Genomic DNA, 17,050 nt, shown 5'->3' with positions numbered 1-17,050 from the left:
AAAGATATTTTTCGCATCAGTCACATACCCGCAACCGCGAAAACAGTTTTTTAACGGTCAGCTGTGTACCAGTGACCGCGTCATCTGCCGGAAGCGAGGGTAACAATCGCCATACTAGCTAACGACAACCGCAGTCACATGTAAAACAATATCTATTCCCAATTACATTGTTTATTAACAAAAAAAAAACGTATCCACTTGCATCTGATTCAGATTATTATACAATCTGAATTAAATATTCACTTTGATCGAGGTACTTCTGTGAGATCGTGTCGTGATTGAGCTGCGCCTTTCACCAAATCGTAAGTAGAGGTTATGTTTTATATGAGAGAAGGTCAGAAAAAATATTAATTTTTTATAATTATTATTTAACTTTTTCATTTAACTAATATTTTACTTATTTATTTAAATTCATGTATTTAGTTAATATTATTAATTTTTAGCCACTTTTCAATACTGTCTGTCCTGTGTCTCATTGTTGTCGAGCTGCAGCTATGAGAACCATGAGAGATAGGTGAAAAAACGTTAAATAAATTTTTTTGGCCTTTTCAAAATGAAAGTTATTCGTTATTAAACTTTTTGTTCTTTCTGTAATGCTGTGAGAGCCATAAGAGGTTATAATGTTATCCCTTCCTTGTATTCCAGTGAAAGCCGAAATAATGCCTTGCAGAAAATCAAATTTGGGCCGCTGCACTCGCCACACAGAAGGATCAAGAAGACGGCTTTCGAATATGACTGAGGAAGAGCGGGCATCCGTACGAGAGAGGAACAGACTAAGCACCATCCAGATACGTAACGTGGCACCGGCAGAAAGACGAGCAGCCTGGTTTGAGGATGCACGATTGCGAGCACGTCAGTCGCGTTCTGCAGCAACAGATTTGGTTCGTTCTCAACGGAATGAACGCGACAGGGTGAGGATAGCTGAAACACGAACCCAAAGAACAGCTGATCTGAATCTGCAATACAATCGTCTTGCGTTCCGGAACAATCCAGCTGTTGATTATAGTTCAAGTCGGCATGTTGTCATTGGCCAGATGAGTCATGTCTGTACCTACTGCCAGGTCTGCCACCACCAGAGCCATTGAAAACTCTACTTGTTGGATCTATCGCTGAATCGAAGTATTTCCTATTGAACATCAGGAAATATAACTCTAGCTTCCAAATTACGTCATTTGGTGCGGAAATCATGACGACTCAATTCATGCCAACTTTAAAAATCAAAGGGCAAATATATCACAAAGCTGGCTCCCTGCTCCCGTTCTCAGGTAGTGACCATAAATTCCTTCAAAAGTACTTAATTGGTGATGATAGAGATGAAGTCGATGCACGTTGTGGAATATATACCTCGCTATGAAGACCCATTATTTCGCAGCAATTAGGAACAATTAGGTGCGTTTGTTCAAACGGCAATTGATATGATGCCATCAGATACCCACAAGATTGTCATTCACGTAGACAAAACGCCCGCTGGAGAACATGTTCGGAGATATAATGCTCTAACTATAGACGAAGTAGTCATAGTCGGAGATCAGTTCCAGAGATATTGTTCTCCATCGAAGAAACGATCAATTGATAAACGTCGCAGAAACTTCGGTGTGCCACAGCGAAGCGTGGCAGGGTACAGCTAGTTATATATATATAATTATATATGTGTGTGTGTGTGTGTATGTGCGTGCGCGCGCCAATTTTTCACTTAAAATTTGAGAATCTATATCAATAGTTATATATATATATATATATATATATAACTTGACTGTAGTATTTAACAAGTAGTACTCTGATTTTGTTTGTTTCTCATAAAAGAAATTCACATCACCGGAAAGCTTTGTTAGTTTTTTCCTGGTACAATAAAGTAAAATTTACTAGTCTTTATCTGTAAGAGATAAACACTAGGTTTTTGTAAATGAGTTTTAGAAATAAAGAATTTTTCTTTGTCATTCATAAAAATCACATTTATAAAAAAATCACTTTTATTTATTATGAAGCTAGTTTTCATCTTAGGTATAACTGGACATTCGTAAGCATACAAATGGGCCTACCGGACGGTTTACTTAAGCTTAATGAAAAAAAATTACAGCAATTTGTCAAAAGGGAAAAATCTGTAAATAGACTAGGTGAATTCAAACAAATAATTTACATGAGAAAACAAATAATTTACATCTTAAACTATGTTAGGTAAAATTTTGCCTAGATCACTTGACTGTGAATCTACTGTCGTTACTGAAATTTTTCATAAAAAATGAAGAAAAGTTGGGTCTTTTCTATTTTTTTTCTCCACTGTGGTTTTTTACACAACGTACAAGTAATTGTTCATGTTATATGGATGTAATTACAAATAATAAGCATAATCTAACAAAATTTAACCTATATGCAGAGGATTGTCATTTTTCTGAACCTTGTGCTATAAGAACGGAAACGGGTCTTAATTATCGAGCTTCACGCAGAAACGAATTACAAAGTATTTAAATAGCCTGCACCTAATTAGTTAATTGTAGCTAATTAAATATTAAATTATGTTTAAAATTTTAATGAAAAAATACATAAATAATTTTTTTTTTGGGGGGATAACGGAGACTATTATGATCCTTAGCCCTAATCTCAATCAAAAACTTTCCCACCCATATCAAATATAGCAATCATATCAAAAGACCACTCTTATCAAAGAGATTATCCTGAAAATAGGAGTGTCATAGAATATTAAAACCCGAAAAGAACAGAAGGTGACAGGAGTGTATTAAACATACAATTGCCACTTAAAACCCTACAATCCATTTCTAAAGAAATGTCAATATTATAAAAACTGGTGCAAAAGCCCGTAATTATGTAACATTATGTTTAGACATAATATTGGGAAGCAACAGATTTACGGTTTTATTTTTATTGATATCGATCAGAAATCTTGTTGACCTTCTTGTTGAGCCGATCACCGAAGTTTACATCCTATATTCAGGTTGCTGCGGCTCCTGCAGCTTCTTTTAAGTCAATGAAGAAGACTGCAGCCAAAGTACAGATTGAAAAAAAATCCCAGATCAGGGATCTGTGAAAACAGAAATAATGATTTTGGAAAAGTAAGATTTAGAAAAAAGCAACAATGGAGCCTCCGAAATCGCGGAAGCCTTTTGGGTGAGAGGGCAAGTAGTTCGGCCGTCCCACATGTTCTAGCAGTGAGTGCATCCAGTCTCAACTGTGATGTACTTCTGATCGCGTCATTTGATGCAAGATATCCTCCACGATTTACGGTGAAGGATGTGAAGATTCCATCTACCTGGATTCAGATACTTTGGAATTCGACATCGAGACCTTCAGGATGATAGTAAAACGGAAGAAGAAAGGATAAACGGAATGGCCTAACGGATAACCTAGGCGATAATGACAGAGAATTTTTTAAGAATTTTGATCAAAGGAAGATTTTAATTTCTTTTGTTTGATCGTGAATTTAGTTATACAGGATCGATAACATTTTGTAAGAAATGGTTTGAAAGCTTAAGTGTATTTTAAGTGTTTTAAAGTGTCAATTTTATACGGTTTTAAGTAACAAGGACCCTTTACACCCTTGTAATTTTGTGTTTCTTTTGGGGTTTTTATTACTCCCTGACAACTATATTTCTGGGTGATCTATTATGACAAGATTAGTCTACTACTATGTCGCTCGTGCTATTAACAGGGAAGTAAAAGGATTTTTCATTTTGTTCTTGATTTAGAAAGGGGCTAATGACCACAGCAGTCGATGCCCCTAAAACTTCGAAAAAAAAATTCACATATTATCACGTATCTAGAATGATTTATTCAATTACAGATAATTAGGGTACTTTACGCGCGCTTTAAGATTTTTTTTTTGTGAATGAGATCATCATATAGACAGACAACATACGAGCAAGTTGGTTATTTCTTCAAATTTTTTATTACGTTAAAGTACTTGTAATTTAAGTAAAATAATAGTCTTATCTAATGCAATTAAAGTAATTACGTGAATAATTTATTTTCCAAAGAAAAAATTAATCATTTATAAACCGGGCATTAATAATTAAATTCACTTTACCACGGCAAACATACTACAAAGAAATAATTATTTCTCAAAACTGTTTTCCGGAACTTTTAATACACATTAAGGTAAGAATTATAATTTTTCATATGACAGCTTAAAAATTGCTGAAGTTAAGAATTAAAAGTAATTCTTATTATTTTATTAATCATTCCAGTTGTATATGAAATAAAAGTTGGTTGATTACCTTTATTTTTTCAATCAAAATGATTTCTAATTTTATTTTAGCGATAAAATAAATAAATTTAACAAAATGATTTTCTTTGATAACATATACGAAAGTAAAAATTACCCCTTAGAGGTCTAGGGGGGTCTAGTGTTAAACTTGTCGTCAAAAATCAGCTGATTTCGAAGTTAAAGTTCTCAGGTTCAAATTCTAACAAGAGTAAGGCAAGCTTACGTGCTTTCATTTACTTTTGAACACTAGATCGTGGATACCGGTGTTCTTTGGCGGTTGGGTTTCAATTAATCACACGTCGTTACTGAAAAGTGTGACTAGTTGAAAAATGAAATCATAAAATGAAAGAAAAAACCTCTTTTTTCTTTCTTTTGTCTTTAGCCTCCGGAACCATCGTATGGTATTACTTCATAGGAAGAATGAGGATGATATGTATGAATAAAAATGAAATATAGTCTTGTACAGTTTCAGGTCAACCGATCTTGAGACGTGTGGTTAATTGAAACCGAACCACCAAAGAACGACGGTATCGACGATCTACTATTCAAATCCGTATAAAAGTAACTGACTGCCTTTACTAGGATTTGAAACTTAGAACTCTTGACTTCGAAATCAGCTGTTTGCGCTGACGAGTTTATCACTACTAGACCAACCCGGTAGGTTAAAAAAAACCTGAAACCAATTAATTAATCTAAACCAAATACGATAAAATTCAGATAAATAAATTTTATTTCTTTTTGACTGAAATTGTAGAAATCTTTTATATTTATGACATTTTGAATTATTATTACATTTAAATAATAGTCTGGCTCCAGTAATATACATAATCATTATTATTTTTTATTTGGAAAGTTGTCTACAAACATAAGAAGAAATTTTATTAAGTGATTTTAGTAAATAAAATCTCTTCACTTGTGTGAAATTAAAAATATACTATGAAAGTATAGGACTGAAATGGTATAATACTTTAATTGCAACTAGTTATTGTATAACCACCTGTTTTAAACCCGTAATAACATTTGCACCTCTCTCTAAAATAATACAAACAAAATCAGTAACCAAATTAACCGATGTCATCTTCAAAAAAAGCAGTTTTCAATTTCCAAATTCAGTCAATTTAAACACGTACATATATAAAAACACAAAATACTCAGATCAAAATAAGTCACTACAAAAAAATAAAATAGATATAAATACGCAGATAAAATATTTAGATCACAAATATACCATATTATGATTCTTCAGGTAAAAACAACCGTTTTACAATATTATGATATTATTCCTAAAAATAAAACAAAATACAAAACAATAACACACGTTTCGCCTTCAATGCGAGGCTTTATCAAGATTATACATAAATATATTATATATTATAAATTAAAGTTATTTATAAATATTGCAAATATTATATAAAGTAGTTTCCTTTTAAATACAAAAGGAAAAAATAGTTACAACATAACTGACGAAACATAACATAATCTCCGTAAAAGAACTATCACAACCACCAAAATGAATAGCTTGTTTTCTTTCTACAAGTCATATAAAGTTCGATAAATTTTAAAGATATTCTCTAATTCCTTCTAACATCCTTAAAAGTATCGAATGAAACGCTTTTTTAATATCCAGAAAAATATTCATACAACTCTTTCTAAGATTTATCGTTGTGGCGATCGTCTCAGTTATTTCTAATATGTGGTCTTCAGTAGTCTGATTTTTTGAAATTATATAATTATCCGCTTAATTTTATCAAAATGAAATTTTCTCTGCTGCCGCTTCACTTTAAAACCTAATGAAAGTGAGTTTTTCTTGGATTATGAATCTGTTACATTTTGTCGTTACTTGGTGGTAATTTTTTATCTGAAATGAGTGAAATAGCATATTCGACGATCCCTCACTATATTTCGTACTGCTTATGTACTGCCATCGAACACTAATTTAGCGTGTTCATGGCTAAATTAGTGGGCCGTGCGCTCTTAATTTATTATTTTTTTCACCTTTTTTTCACACTTATGATTTTTAATGAGGAAATACAGGTTTTATTGATATTTTTTAAAGATCACTGCTTCATTTACTTGGTAATTTTAATAATTATATTACTAAATTTATGTTCAGATGTTTATGTGAAATACTTTCGTGAAAAATACAGTTAAAAATAGATAAATAATTATTATTATAAAGAATATTATTAACTAAAGAATAAAGAAATTGTAAATTAATAAATTATGAATTATAAATAATTAAGTCATATTTAAAAAAAAAAAAAGTTGTTTAAAGAATAAATAATAAATTAACAAATGTGATACAGAAAACTGGCATTAAAGCATAGAAGCAATTACTTAATTCTCATAACCGATCTTAGAAACAGTAATAATAAAATACTTTTTAGAAAAAGAAGTTTGTTGGAAAAGCAAATAAAGAGGTAAATAAAAAAATGCTAAAAAGGCAAAAGTGGCTAAAATTAGGTTTTGTAACATAAAGTTCTTATTTTTACTTATATTCATCAAGAAAATAAAAATGAAATCGAAGACCAGCTTGATCGACATCGGAATCGGTAACTCTTGAAGTAGTAGATGTACTTCTATCTTCTTCAGTCTTTACTGAAAAAAAAAAGTATTTCTAGTGAAATATTTTATTCAGTTATTTTTTTGGGTTTCTACGGATGTCGGGGGATGTGTATTATGTGAGTCAGAGGGTTTTCAAAAAAATGTATTTCTTGAGTTCCTCAATAATATTTAATACGTTCTGCAGTAATATTTTTATATCTGTATTTTTAAAAAAATAAACTGATAAAGGATTTTTATGACTGAAAATCAAACGAATAAAATAAATATTAAAAGAAAACAGAATATTACGTAAATCTTTTTTTTTGAATAAAAGATAAATACGAAGCACGGCTGATAAGAAAAATTTGCCCACTAGCATGGTACACGGAGACAAGAGGTACTATCAAGTTGAGCGTGACAGCACATGGTAGCTAAAATAACCCCTCTATTTGAAATCCGTTTATCGGTTTGTTTTCAGTAGCAATTAAAATGTAGTCGAGTAGGTACTTAAATCACACAACGTGTGATTTAAGTATTTTTTTTGTGAATGAGATCTTCACATAGACATAGTTGGTTGTTTCTTAGAATTTGTTTATTTCAATACAGATTTACGTAAACTAATACACTCATCTAATCAAATTAAAGTAATTACGTAATTTTATTTTTCCAAAGATAAAATTTAACATTTATAAACCGGACACTAATTAATTTAATTCACTTTACTACGGAAAACGAAAGAGTAAGAAATAATTATTTCTCCAAACAGTTTTCCAGATCTTAAACAGACGTTACGGTAAGATAAATTATTTTTCATGTTATAGTAGCTTATAATTTTCTTCTTAGTTAAGAATTAAAAGTAATTATCATTTTATTTTTTTATTAAACATTTCGTTTATCGTGAACTAAAAGATGCAATCAAAAATGAATGATAGTTTTAATTTACGATAAAACAGATAATTTTTTTTTAACTATTTTGGTATGTATTACTTATACAAATGTAGAAATTATAATAGATTTTATAACCGAGAATTAAACCTTAACTTGTCCTTATGCAAAAGTCAGAAAACTAGAGATAACTGCCGGAAAAAATCTGAAAATTGAATAATAAAAAAAAACAAAAATAATTTACATGAATTAATTTTATTTCATAAAAGACTAAGAAAAATTCTGATTAATAATTTTTATTTCATCCTAATCTTTAGATTCTAAGGAATGTTGTACATTAATGAAATTTCGAAAATTATATTCTGTTTAACTAATATTCTAGTTAAAAAAAAATCAATAATAATACAGTCATTATTATTCTTTAGCAAGGAAAATTCAGAAAACAGTTCAATATAATAAACTGTAAAATCATCTACGAACATAATTAGTAACATTTTTAAAACATAAATCAAATTTGAAACTTATATTTAATATAAAACAAATAATTAAGATACACACAGTAAAGTGTTACATAATTATCATGTAACTACGTTTCCGCCTGTTATATAGTAGGACTTTCTCTTCAGTTTTGTAAAATTTAAAAAACACCATGTAAAAGTATAAGACTTCAATTTTAACACAATTTATTGATAACTGGTTAGTATCTGATTGCTAAAACCGTAATAATATTTTCAGATCTCTCTAAACTAATCTAAACAAAATCAGTACCAAAATTAATCGTTTCGTTATCTGAAAAAAGAGTAAATTTCAACTTGCAATATTCAGTTATTTATAATATACATAGAATATAACTAGTATATAATATTGTAAATATATATTCCTTTTAAATACAAAAGTTCATAAGATTACTGACGAAACATTACATCAATCTCGATAAAAGAATTATCATACCTCCCAAAAATAATAGCTTCTTTTCTCCTAGTAATAAAAAGTTCAATAAATTGTAAAGATATTCTCTAATTTCACAATTTCTAACTTCCTAAAAGGTATTGAGTGAAACGCTTTTTTAATAACCAGAAAAATACAAAGGTAAAGAATAAATAAAAAAAATAATATTTTTTTAAAGACTAAGAAAACTTTCTGATTAATAATTATTATTTCATTTTTGAATAATAGATAAATACGAGGCTCGGCTGATAAAACTTTGTCCACTAGCGTGCTACACGGAGACAAAAGGTACTATCGAGTTTAGCGTGACAGCAGATGGTAGCTAAAATACCCCCTCTATTTGAAATTGTTTTTCGGTTTATTTTCAGTAGCAGTTAAAATGTAGTCGAGTACGGCCAATTTGTCAACACAGTCAAAACAGCGCACAGGGATCAAATATTTAACATCAGAAAATCTAAATCCTACGAATATTTTTCATCGTTTAAAAGCGGTTTACAGTAGTGAAACTGTTGCAGGGTACTGTAAATAGGTGGGCGTTAAAATTTCGCGAATGTGAAGCTGGTAAAGTGACAATTGAGGATGCATCTTGCAGCGGACGACCAGTTCCTGTGACCGACGAGAAACATCGAAAGTGGTGGACGATTTGCTTCAAAGTGACCGGTGAATCACCCAGCAACGCATCGCTATTCAGTTAGGCATATCTAAAGAACGAGTTGGTCATATTATAGAGCAATTGGGTTACCGTAAAATCTGTGCACGATGGGTACCGTGTAAACTTTCTGATGGCTCTCCCCCGCACGATGACATGACATGAAACGACTGTGACCACTGACGATGAGATGAAAGAAGGTGTGGCCGCTTTGTTCCGAGAAAGCCCACAGAATCTTTCAGTGACAAAACCTTGTCACACGTTGGAAAAATAGTACATGGGGATTATAGCGAAAAATAAATACTGCATTTTGCAGCTAAGGTATTGTACTTTTATTCATTTTTTATTTCATTCCAGTATCTGTTTTTCATTACCATGCTAAGCATATATAAGAAAAATTTATTAACCGAACCTCGTGCAAAATTGGTACACTGAATTAGTACACAACCAATAATAGTACACTGAATGTAAATTTTGTATTTTATTTACCGTCGAAAATATATGATAGATACGTTCACGCCTTTCATGAAAAAATAGCGCTAAATACAGATGCTCCAAGCTAAATTTTTAGAAATTTATCCGGGATGTAACATTTTTTTCTGATGAATTATTTTAAACTTTATTACGAGTGTTTAAAGTAAGTGATATTTTTTAAAATTATTTAATCGAATTCTAATTCAAAAATTAAATTAAAGAAAGAAACTTATACACCACAGCAAAGAATTAAAAAAAAAAAAAAAAAATATTCAAAAGAAAGATATTATATTAATAGAATTGTCAAACTGACAAAACTAATGGAAAGAAGTGAGTCTCGCTGTTAACTGCAACATACTTATAAAAAATGGAGAAAAATAAAGAGATTTGTTTTAAAAAATGTCAATGACACTACGATGGCGGCACACAACTACACTTAATGCGTCGTATGTGTTGAGATAAACGCTCTTATTAGTTAAGAAAATTTACCAGTCTTATTTTTTTACCAAACGTTAACGTAGAATATGAGCTATACGTTGATAATTGGTCACAAACCGTTAAATCTCTTTTTAAAAAATAATGAAACTTTTTAAAAAAATCAAAAATTTAATTGAACTTGAGATTAAACAAGAACATATATTAAATACCATGAGAAAACTCAAATATTAAATAAATATAAACCAATAGGCGTACACTAAATGTAAATTTTTTTAATTTAATTATTGTCCAGAATATATATAGATAAGTTCACGCCGTATTTGAAAAAATAGCCCTAAGTTAAGACGCTCCAAGATAAATTTCTAGAAATTTATCGAGTGGCCACTTACATCGTATTCTAAGTTAAACCATCATACATTATATACAGAAGTTTATCACAGGCTTGTATTTTTAATTTTAGATATGGGATTATTTTGCAAAGGATAAAAGACAATAGAGACAATTAACCTTTTCCCATCACAATGCTCCGCGCTTCTTAGCGCTCCGCAAAAATAGTTGGTATCTGATTGCCTCTCTTCATAGTCTTATGCTACCCTCTTGTGAAAAAATTTTCAAAAAATTACAGTATATTAACGAGATTTAACAGATTCTGACAAAAAAAAAAAAACCTTACGATTGGATATTTTTTATGCCTGTAACAACAAAAAAATTGAAACCGTACAAAAATTACGATAATTTAATTGCAGAATTTTTTTTGCGCATTTCTACCGCGTTTTTTATTAGCGAAATTTTTTTTTTTTTGATTTGTGTTTATGAAACATAGTTTGCTGATTAAAAAAAAAATACTTTCAAGCAAATCGGTTGAAAGTTGGGCAAAATATGATGAAAAACCCGTGTCATAAATTACAGATTAATTAGCATATCAGTTTCGAGAAATTTTTATAGTTATTTATTTTTTCTTAGCGTTACATATAATGTAAAATTTATTTTAAAAATTATAAGACTTCCTTAGAGCATTTATTACGTAAAAAAACTTTTTTTACAACAGAGTATTGCTGTTACACGCCACGGGGGGGGGGGGGGGCAATAGAGTTCATGAAACGCATAATAATTACCCCAGTAATTACAAGCTATTCGGTACAAACAACAGTTATTTTTTATGTTACTATGTATATAAAATCGTAATATATATTATATATATATAATATATAAAATAAGAAATTACGAGCGCGCACTAGTTTTTACACCAACATATAAATCGCAATCGCAACAAAAGAATGAAATAGATGAAAAATAATAAATAACCTAAACAAATAAAATGAAGTAATAAATTTATAAATAAAAAGCTCTTACCCCTAGTTGGTGATATTTTGGCGTGTGTGATACACGAGAAAGCATCCATCTAAACAGAGTGGTACCTCACAAGCCACACACCTCCAGACTGATCTTACGCGAATGCCGTTTGCCGAGCACACAACGCATTGTCTAAAACTGTTTGTTCCCTCACGTTTAGGAAAATGTCTTGCTTCACAACTTTCAAGACGTAAAAATTCACGATTTCTTACATAAGATCCTCGTGCAGAAAATCTCGTAGGAGATGATGAAACAAGCCCTTTCAAAACCTCATTTCGAAACCATCAGAAGGATTGGTTCTTCTCCATCTTATTGCCGTATTATTTATTATTTATTGTAAGCCGTATAAGCATTGACAAGAAGCATATCAAAAATGTGGAAAAAGAGCATGTCAAAAATGTGGAAAAAAAGTTTTTTCGTCCATTTTGTCATGCGCCTATGTAAGTAATAGCTTGAAGACAGAAGATAAGATTGATCAACAGCCCCCATATAATTATTGTAATCTACAATCATTACAGGTCTCACGACATTTTCTGTACCGTGAATTGTTACACTGTATTTACCCTCTTCAGCAGGCCCATGAATAGAAGACAGAAGTGTTACCATTCGCTTGTCATTGAATAGAATACAAGATATTCCATCCAGTGTCGTACGACAGGCTAACCGGTGTCTGGTCAAACCTAATTGTTTACGTCTGTTTCGTGTGAATTCAGCTGGCATTCCAGCACGATTGGATCGAGCTGTTCCACAAGCTAGAATTCCCACATCTTTCAGTCGTCGATATAATTGCAGGGATGAAAAAAAATTTTCCATATACAAATGATATCCACAATTTTCATAACCTGCAATTAGATCGATAACTGTACGTTCAGTAATTTTTTCGTTTACATTTTGTTCCTCTCGTTGTCTCCCGAGATATACATTCATATCGAATGTGTACCCAGAATTATCGAAAAGTCTGTAAACCTTTATCCCAAAGCGCTTTCGTTTACTAGGTATATACTGCCGAAACAAGACTCTACCCTTGTAGGCGCATAAAACCTCATCAACTACAATTTGTTGTCGTGGATTACAGAGTTCACGAGATTTCTGACGAGCAATTTAAAATATTTCGCGTACTCTCCAGAGACGGTCATAGTTACCAGTTTGCATTTCTGATTCTATCGGTGGATCCTGGTTAGTGAAATACTTCAAAATATGAAGAAAGACAGTTCTCGGTAATGTATTCCCAAACCAAGCGAAATGGGAAACCTCGTCAGTCGACCAGTATTCTTGTAAAGTGTGTCTTACAGTATGACCCATTTCCAGGATGATTGCAAAGAAACGTTTCATCTGGGCAAGACTAACGTCACCTTGAATTCTGTCCTTAGGTAATGGCCTATCAGGTCTACGGCTTTGAAAATACAAATTAGTTTGTGATGTTACTTTTTCAAGGATAGCCCCAAAAAACAACATAGATACGGCAAACGGCGTCTGCCCATGAATACGGGGATCAGGAATATATTCAGGCACATTGTGTAAATTCCTACGACGCTTCTTAGGCCGACCTCTCTTATGAGGAGCGGATTTAGCCAAAAGGTCGGGATTCTTTACAAATGCACCTGGTTTCGGAGCCGTAAAAGGCAAACTGTTTAGTGTGTCATATTTACACCTATCAGTACAAACTAACCAGGGATTTCCAAGAACCGGCAGACGACCTTCCAACTCGTAACCTTCGTCATCTGTAACTGTTTCGTCATTTTGGGCCCGGTCAGTTGGATTTTCTTGTAACTCCGCCGTGTCAAGTTCCTCATCTTGGAGAGGAAATTCAACAGCTGGTTGCATTTCAACATCCAACTGCACTGGAGAACGATAATGGATTTCATGAAATATATTACCGTTTCCTTCAGCATGTGGATGTAGAACTGAACCGGCTACATTTATTTTCTGTTCCGTGTCAGTATCACTAATCGAATGACCTGGATCATCATCGTCGCTACTAAAATTCAGGAGATGCGGTTCCGAAAAATCGTTACTCCTAATTTCAGTATTTTTGATGTCATCCAAGCCCTCAAGGTCGTCACTGTCATTTTCGTCATAATCTGAAAGTTCTTCGTCAAGAGCAAACCTAATCTGTTCGTCATTCATTGTCTCGATAAAAAAAAATTACGGCAAATAAAAAAAAATCACAAATTTAAAAAAAACGCCCAATATGTGAAAAAAATCGCACTGAATAAAAAAAAACCGATGTAATTTTGAAAAAAATAATGAAATAATATATTACCAACGGAACGCCGGTTTGCGATAGTAAGTTACTTACTGCAGTTCACTCGTACTCACTCACACAATAAAGTAACATATGTTAGTATAAAGAAAGAGATTCAGTAAAAACTACGTTTTATAAAAATCCCCTCCACTTAAAAGGCTATTCGGATTGACAAAAAACTATTTTTACTGTATACTGTTATTCATTACGAATCGGTATGTGTTTCATTGATGCCGATATCTTTTGTCAGAAAAGATTTATTAGGCCTCAAATAAAAGTGACACATTTATGACCACAAATTCCTTTTTTTTTTGTGTGTGCCGTATAACATAACTTATTATGTGTTTCAATACATCGTTATGTTGCTGATATAATAAGCTAGTTTTGTAAATAATAAATAAATCCGTAACCCTCATAGCAATTATAATACACCAGTCACACACACACACACAAGCACATTTCTGAGAAAAAAATGGTCATATTCTTTCTTGTCCAAATAAAACATTTTAATTCGTATAACTATAGTTCAAATTGTATAATAAAACTGATTTCTTTGTGAATATAAAAAAATATAACCGACTTAGATCCCATATAAAATGTTTTTGTAACAGCGTTTTAAAACTGTCACCGCACAGAGCCACTTTACTGGCTTCCTGATCTGAAAAGGTTAAAGACAAAAACGTTCAGATCATTAAAGATATTTCTAATTAATAATGGAAAAAAGGATAAAATTTCAGTTAAAATTTATAAACAAAAAAATAATATTTTGTAATCGTTAGCTGTAAATAAAATTTGTGAAGCCAGTTGTTGGTTGAAAGTAAAAATATCATTGCGACTTTTATTTGATTAGAAACAAAGGTTTAAGAATTAATAGAAATGAAAATATTGAAGTTTAAACAAAATTACTGTTATATGGCTGCAAATTTACTGTTCTCCTTAAGACTTCCATTCTTACGGCAGCAGAAGCTCAAACCGATTGAATTCTTACTGATTTTTGGTTTAATTTAACTTTGTTAAATTCATTATAAATAAAACTGTTTTAAAATCGGTTGGACATACCTGTGTAAACAAAATGGAAAAGGTATCCATATAAAAAAAAAAAAAAGTAATACAATTTAAGTATTGTATATATGTGTAATTGCAATTTTTATTTCAGATGGAGTTCACCAAAGCGATGACAGCAAACATAATACTTTTAATCGGATTTGCGGTAATGATTCCTTTGGCATTCGGTGAATATAAATTTCATCCTAAATTCCATCACCAACTCAGCGGAAATGGAAGCATAAATGGTACACATGATCTTTTTATCGGAAATCTAACCGGTGGAGATGTGTAAGTACAGGTGTTATCAATTTAGAAATATTTTTAAATTCTATAATATAAATAATAGTTAAGCATTCTTTTTAGTTATAATTAGAAATGCGTTTTAGATGCATGAGTCGTCTCATCAGTTAAACTAATTATAAAACATTTGAAAACAATTTAAAAAAAATTGTATATAACTTACTTTTCTAACAAAAATTTTTATTACAGACAAGTCATTCATCAAAAATATTCCACTAAGATTTAAAAAAATTGTTTTAATTGCTTTTTTAAGCAGTTACTACTACTCCTTCAATCTCTATGGAGGAGTTGTAATGTCCCTTCATTTCATTTGAACTTTCCTGGATTCATTCCGTATAAGGCATGGCATTTTTCAGGCTTTTAAATTTCATTATCATCCATCAGCAACTATTATTATGCATCAGACTGTTGGTGCCTGTATTAATAAATATTTTAACTAACATTATTTATTATATTAATTGATGGGGACGCATAAAATTAGTTTTTCATGTTGTATTAAGTTTGTTGTGTAATTTTAAAGATAGATAATTACAAACAGAAATAAATATGTATATAATTTGTGTGTGTGTGTGTGTGTGTGTGTGTGTGTGTGTGTGTGTGTGTGTGTGTGTGTGTGTGTGTGTGTGTGTGTGTGTGTGTGTGTGTGTGTAAAACATACTGAATCCAACTAAGAAATGTGGAAGACATCTATAACGCTATAAAAAAGAAATCAATGACTTTTTAATGAAATATATTTTATAGAAAAATTACTGTTTATGAACAATAACATTAATTATTTTTAACTTTTGTTTTCTAGATTACTATACCATAGTGGAATTGCTGCAGCTGGAAAAGGGAATGAAAGTTTTACTTATGATTTCCAATATCCGGCATACGGTTACAACAATTTAACAATTAGTTATTTAAAGGTCATCGATTTATTAGGCGAAGGTAGAAATGGATATCCGTCTTTGAAGGAAGGAGGAGTTGGATACAACTACACCGTCATCAGTTTTAAGTCAAACAGCAGTTATGGACTCAATTTTAATTTAACAATCTACGGAAATGTTAACCAGTTTAATAGAACGGTTCATCAAATTATTAGAAAACATTAACAACAAACAAGTAAAGTAAAAATGTATCGATTAGTAAAAATAATTTCATGAATAAATTTTGATGATATATACAAACATGTTTTCATTTCACTTATATTATTTTCTTACTAGAAACTACTTATCTATTTTCCCAATTGAACTGTAATACCATCCAGATTATCATATTGCCTCAGTAAAGTCATATACTTCAATATAGATAGCACATAGAATACGTGGTTCCTTAAAGAAGGGTATATAATACTTTGCATTTCATTCTAATAAAGTGTTTTTCGTTTTTAAAATTTATAAAACAATTAATATTTTCTATTTAAAAGAATGAGTAAATTCATACTTTTCTTACTCATTAAATGAATAAGAAAATATATGCAACAATGAAAAAAAAATTAAGTTAAAAATTTATAAAATAAATATAAGATGTAGTATTTTGGTTTGGTTCGGGTGATTTTCTAGTAAATATCGTCCAAATATGATAAGAAACATCTTTAACTTATGAACAGCAGTTCATAATTGTTTATAATAATAATAATGATCAAATTTCTGATAATAAACTAATAATGTTAATCCAAGTTGTTTTAAAAGCATATAACTTCCAACAAACATATGTTTGTTTTCTAAGTTCCCCAAGAAAATTTAAACTCTCATTTCCATTTATATGAAATCGTTGTGTTCTTTGGGCACTTATACGTTAAAGAGCTTGTGAATGATGATATCAGATGGAAAGGTAAACAAAGGAAAACCAATCAGATCACTGCAAGACGGCCGCTGTCAAACACAACGACCAATCACAAAGAGCCCGTATGGCCGTTGCCAATGTAAACAAAATCACAACTGATTAAGTAACAAATTTCTTTGAA

General features: G+C 31.1%; 1 protein-coding gene across 1 annotated transcript; it reads left to right on the top strand.

The window, feature by feature from the left end:
• The first annotated feature begins 4,061 nt into the window (after nucleotides 1-4,061).
• Nucleotides 4,062-16,271, top strand: LOC142321851 (uncharacterized). The gene is made up of 3 exons (XM_075360308.1): nucleotides 4,062-4,110; nucleotides 14,912-15,090; nucleotides 15,899-16,271. Exons 2-3 carry the CDS (start codon nucleotides 14,912-14,914, stop codon nucleotides 16,194-16,196), a joined length of 477 nt encoding a protein of 158 aa, XP_075216423.1. The 5' UTR covers nucleotides 4,062-4,110; the 3' UTR covers nucleotides 16,197-16,271.
• Nucleotides 16,272-17,050: the final 779 nt, after the last annotated feature.

The sequence above is a fragment of the Lycorma delicatula genome, chromosome 3, assembly GCF_047948215.1.
Source record: "Lycorma delicatula isolate Av1 chromosome 3, ASM4794821v1, whole genome shotgun sequence".
Classification (NCBI taxonomy): Eukaryota; Metazoa; Arthropoda; class Insecta; order Hemiptera; family Fulgoridae; genus Lycorma; species Lycorma delicatula.
This window is presented reverse-complemented; position numbering and strand designations above follow the sequence as displayed.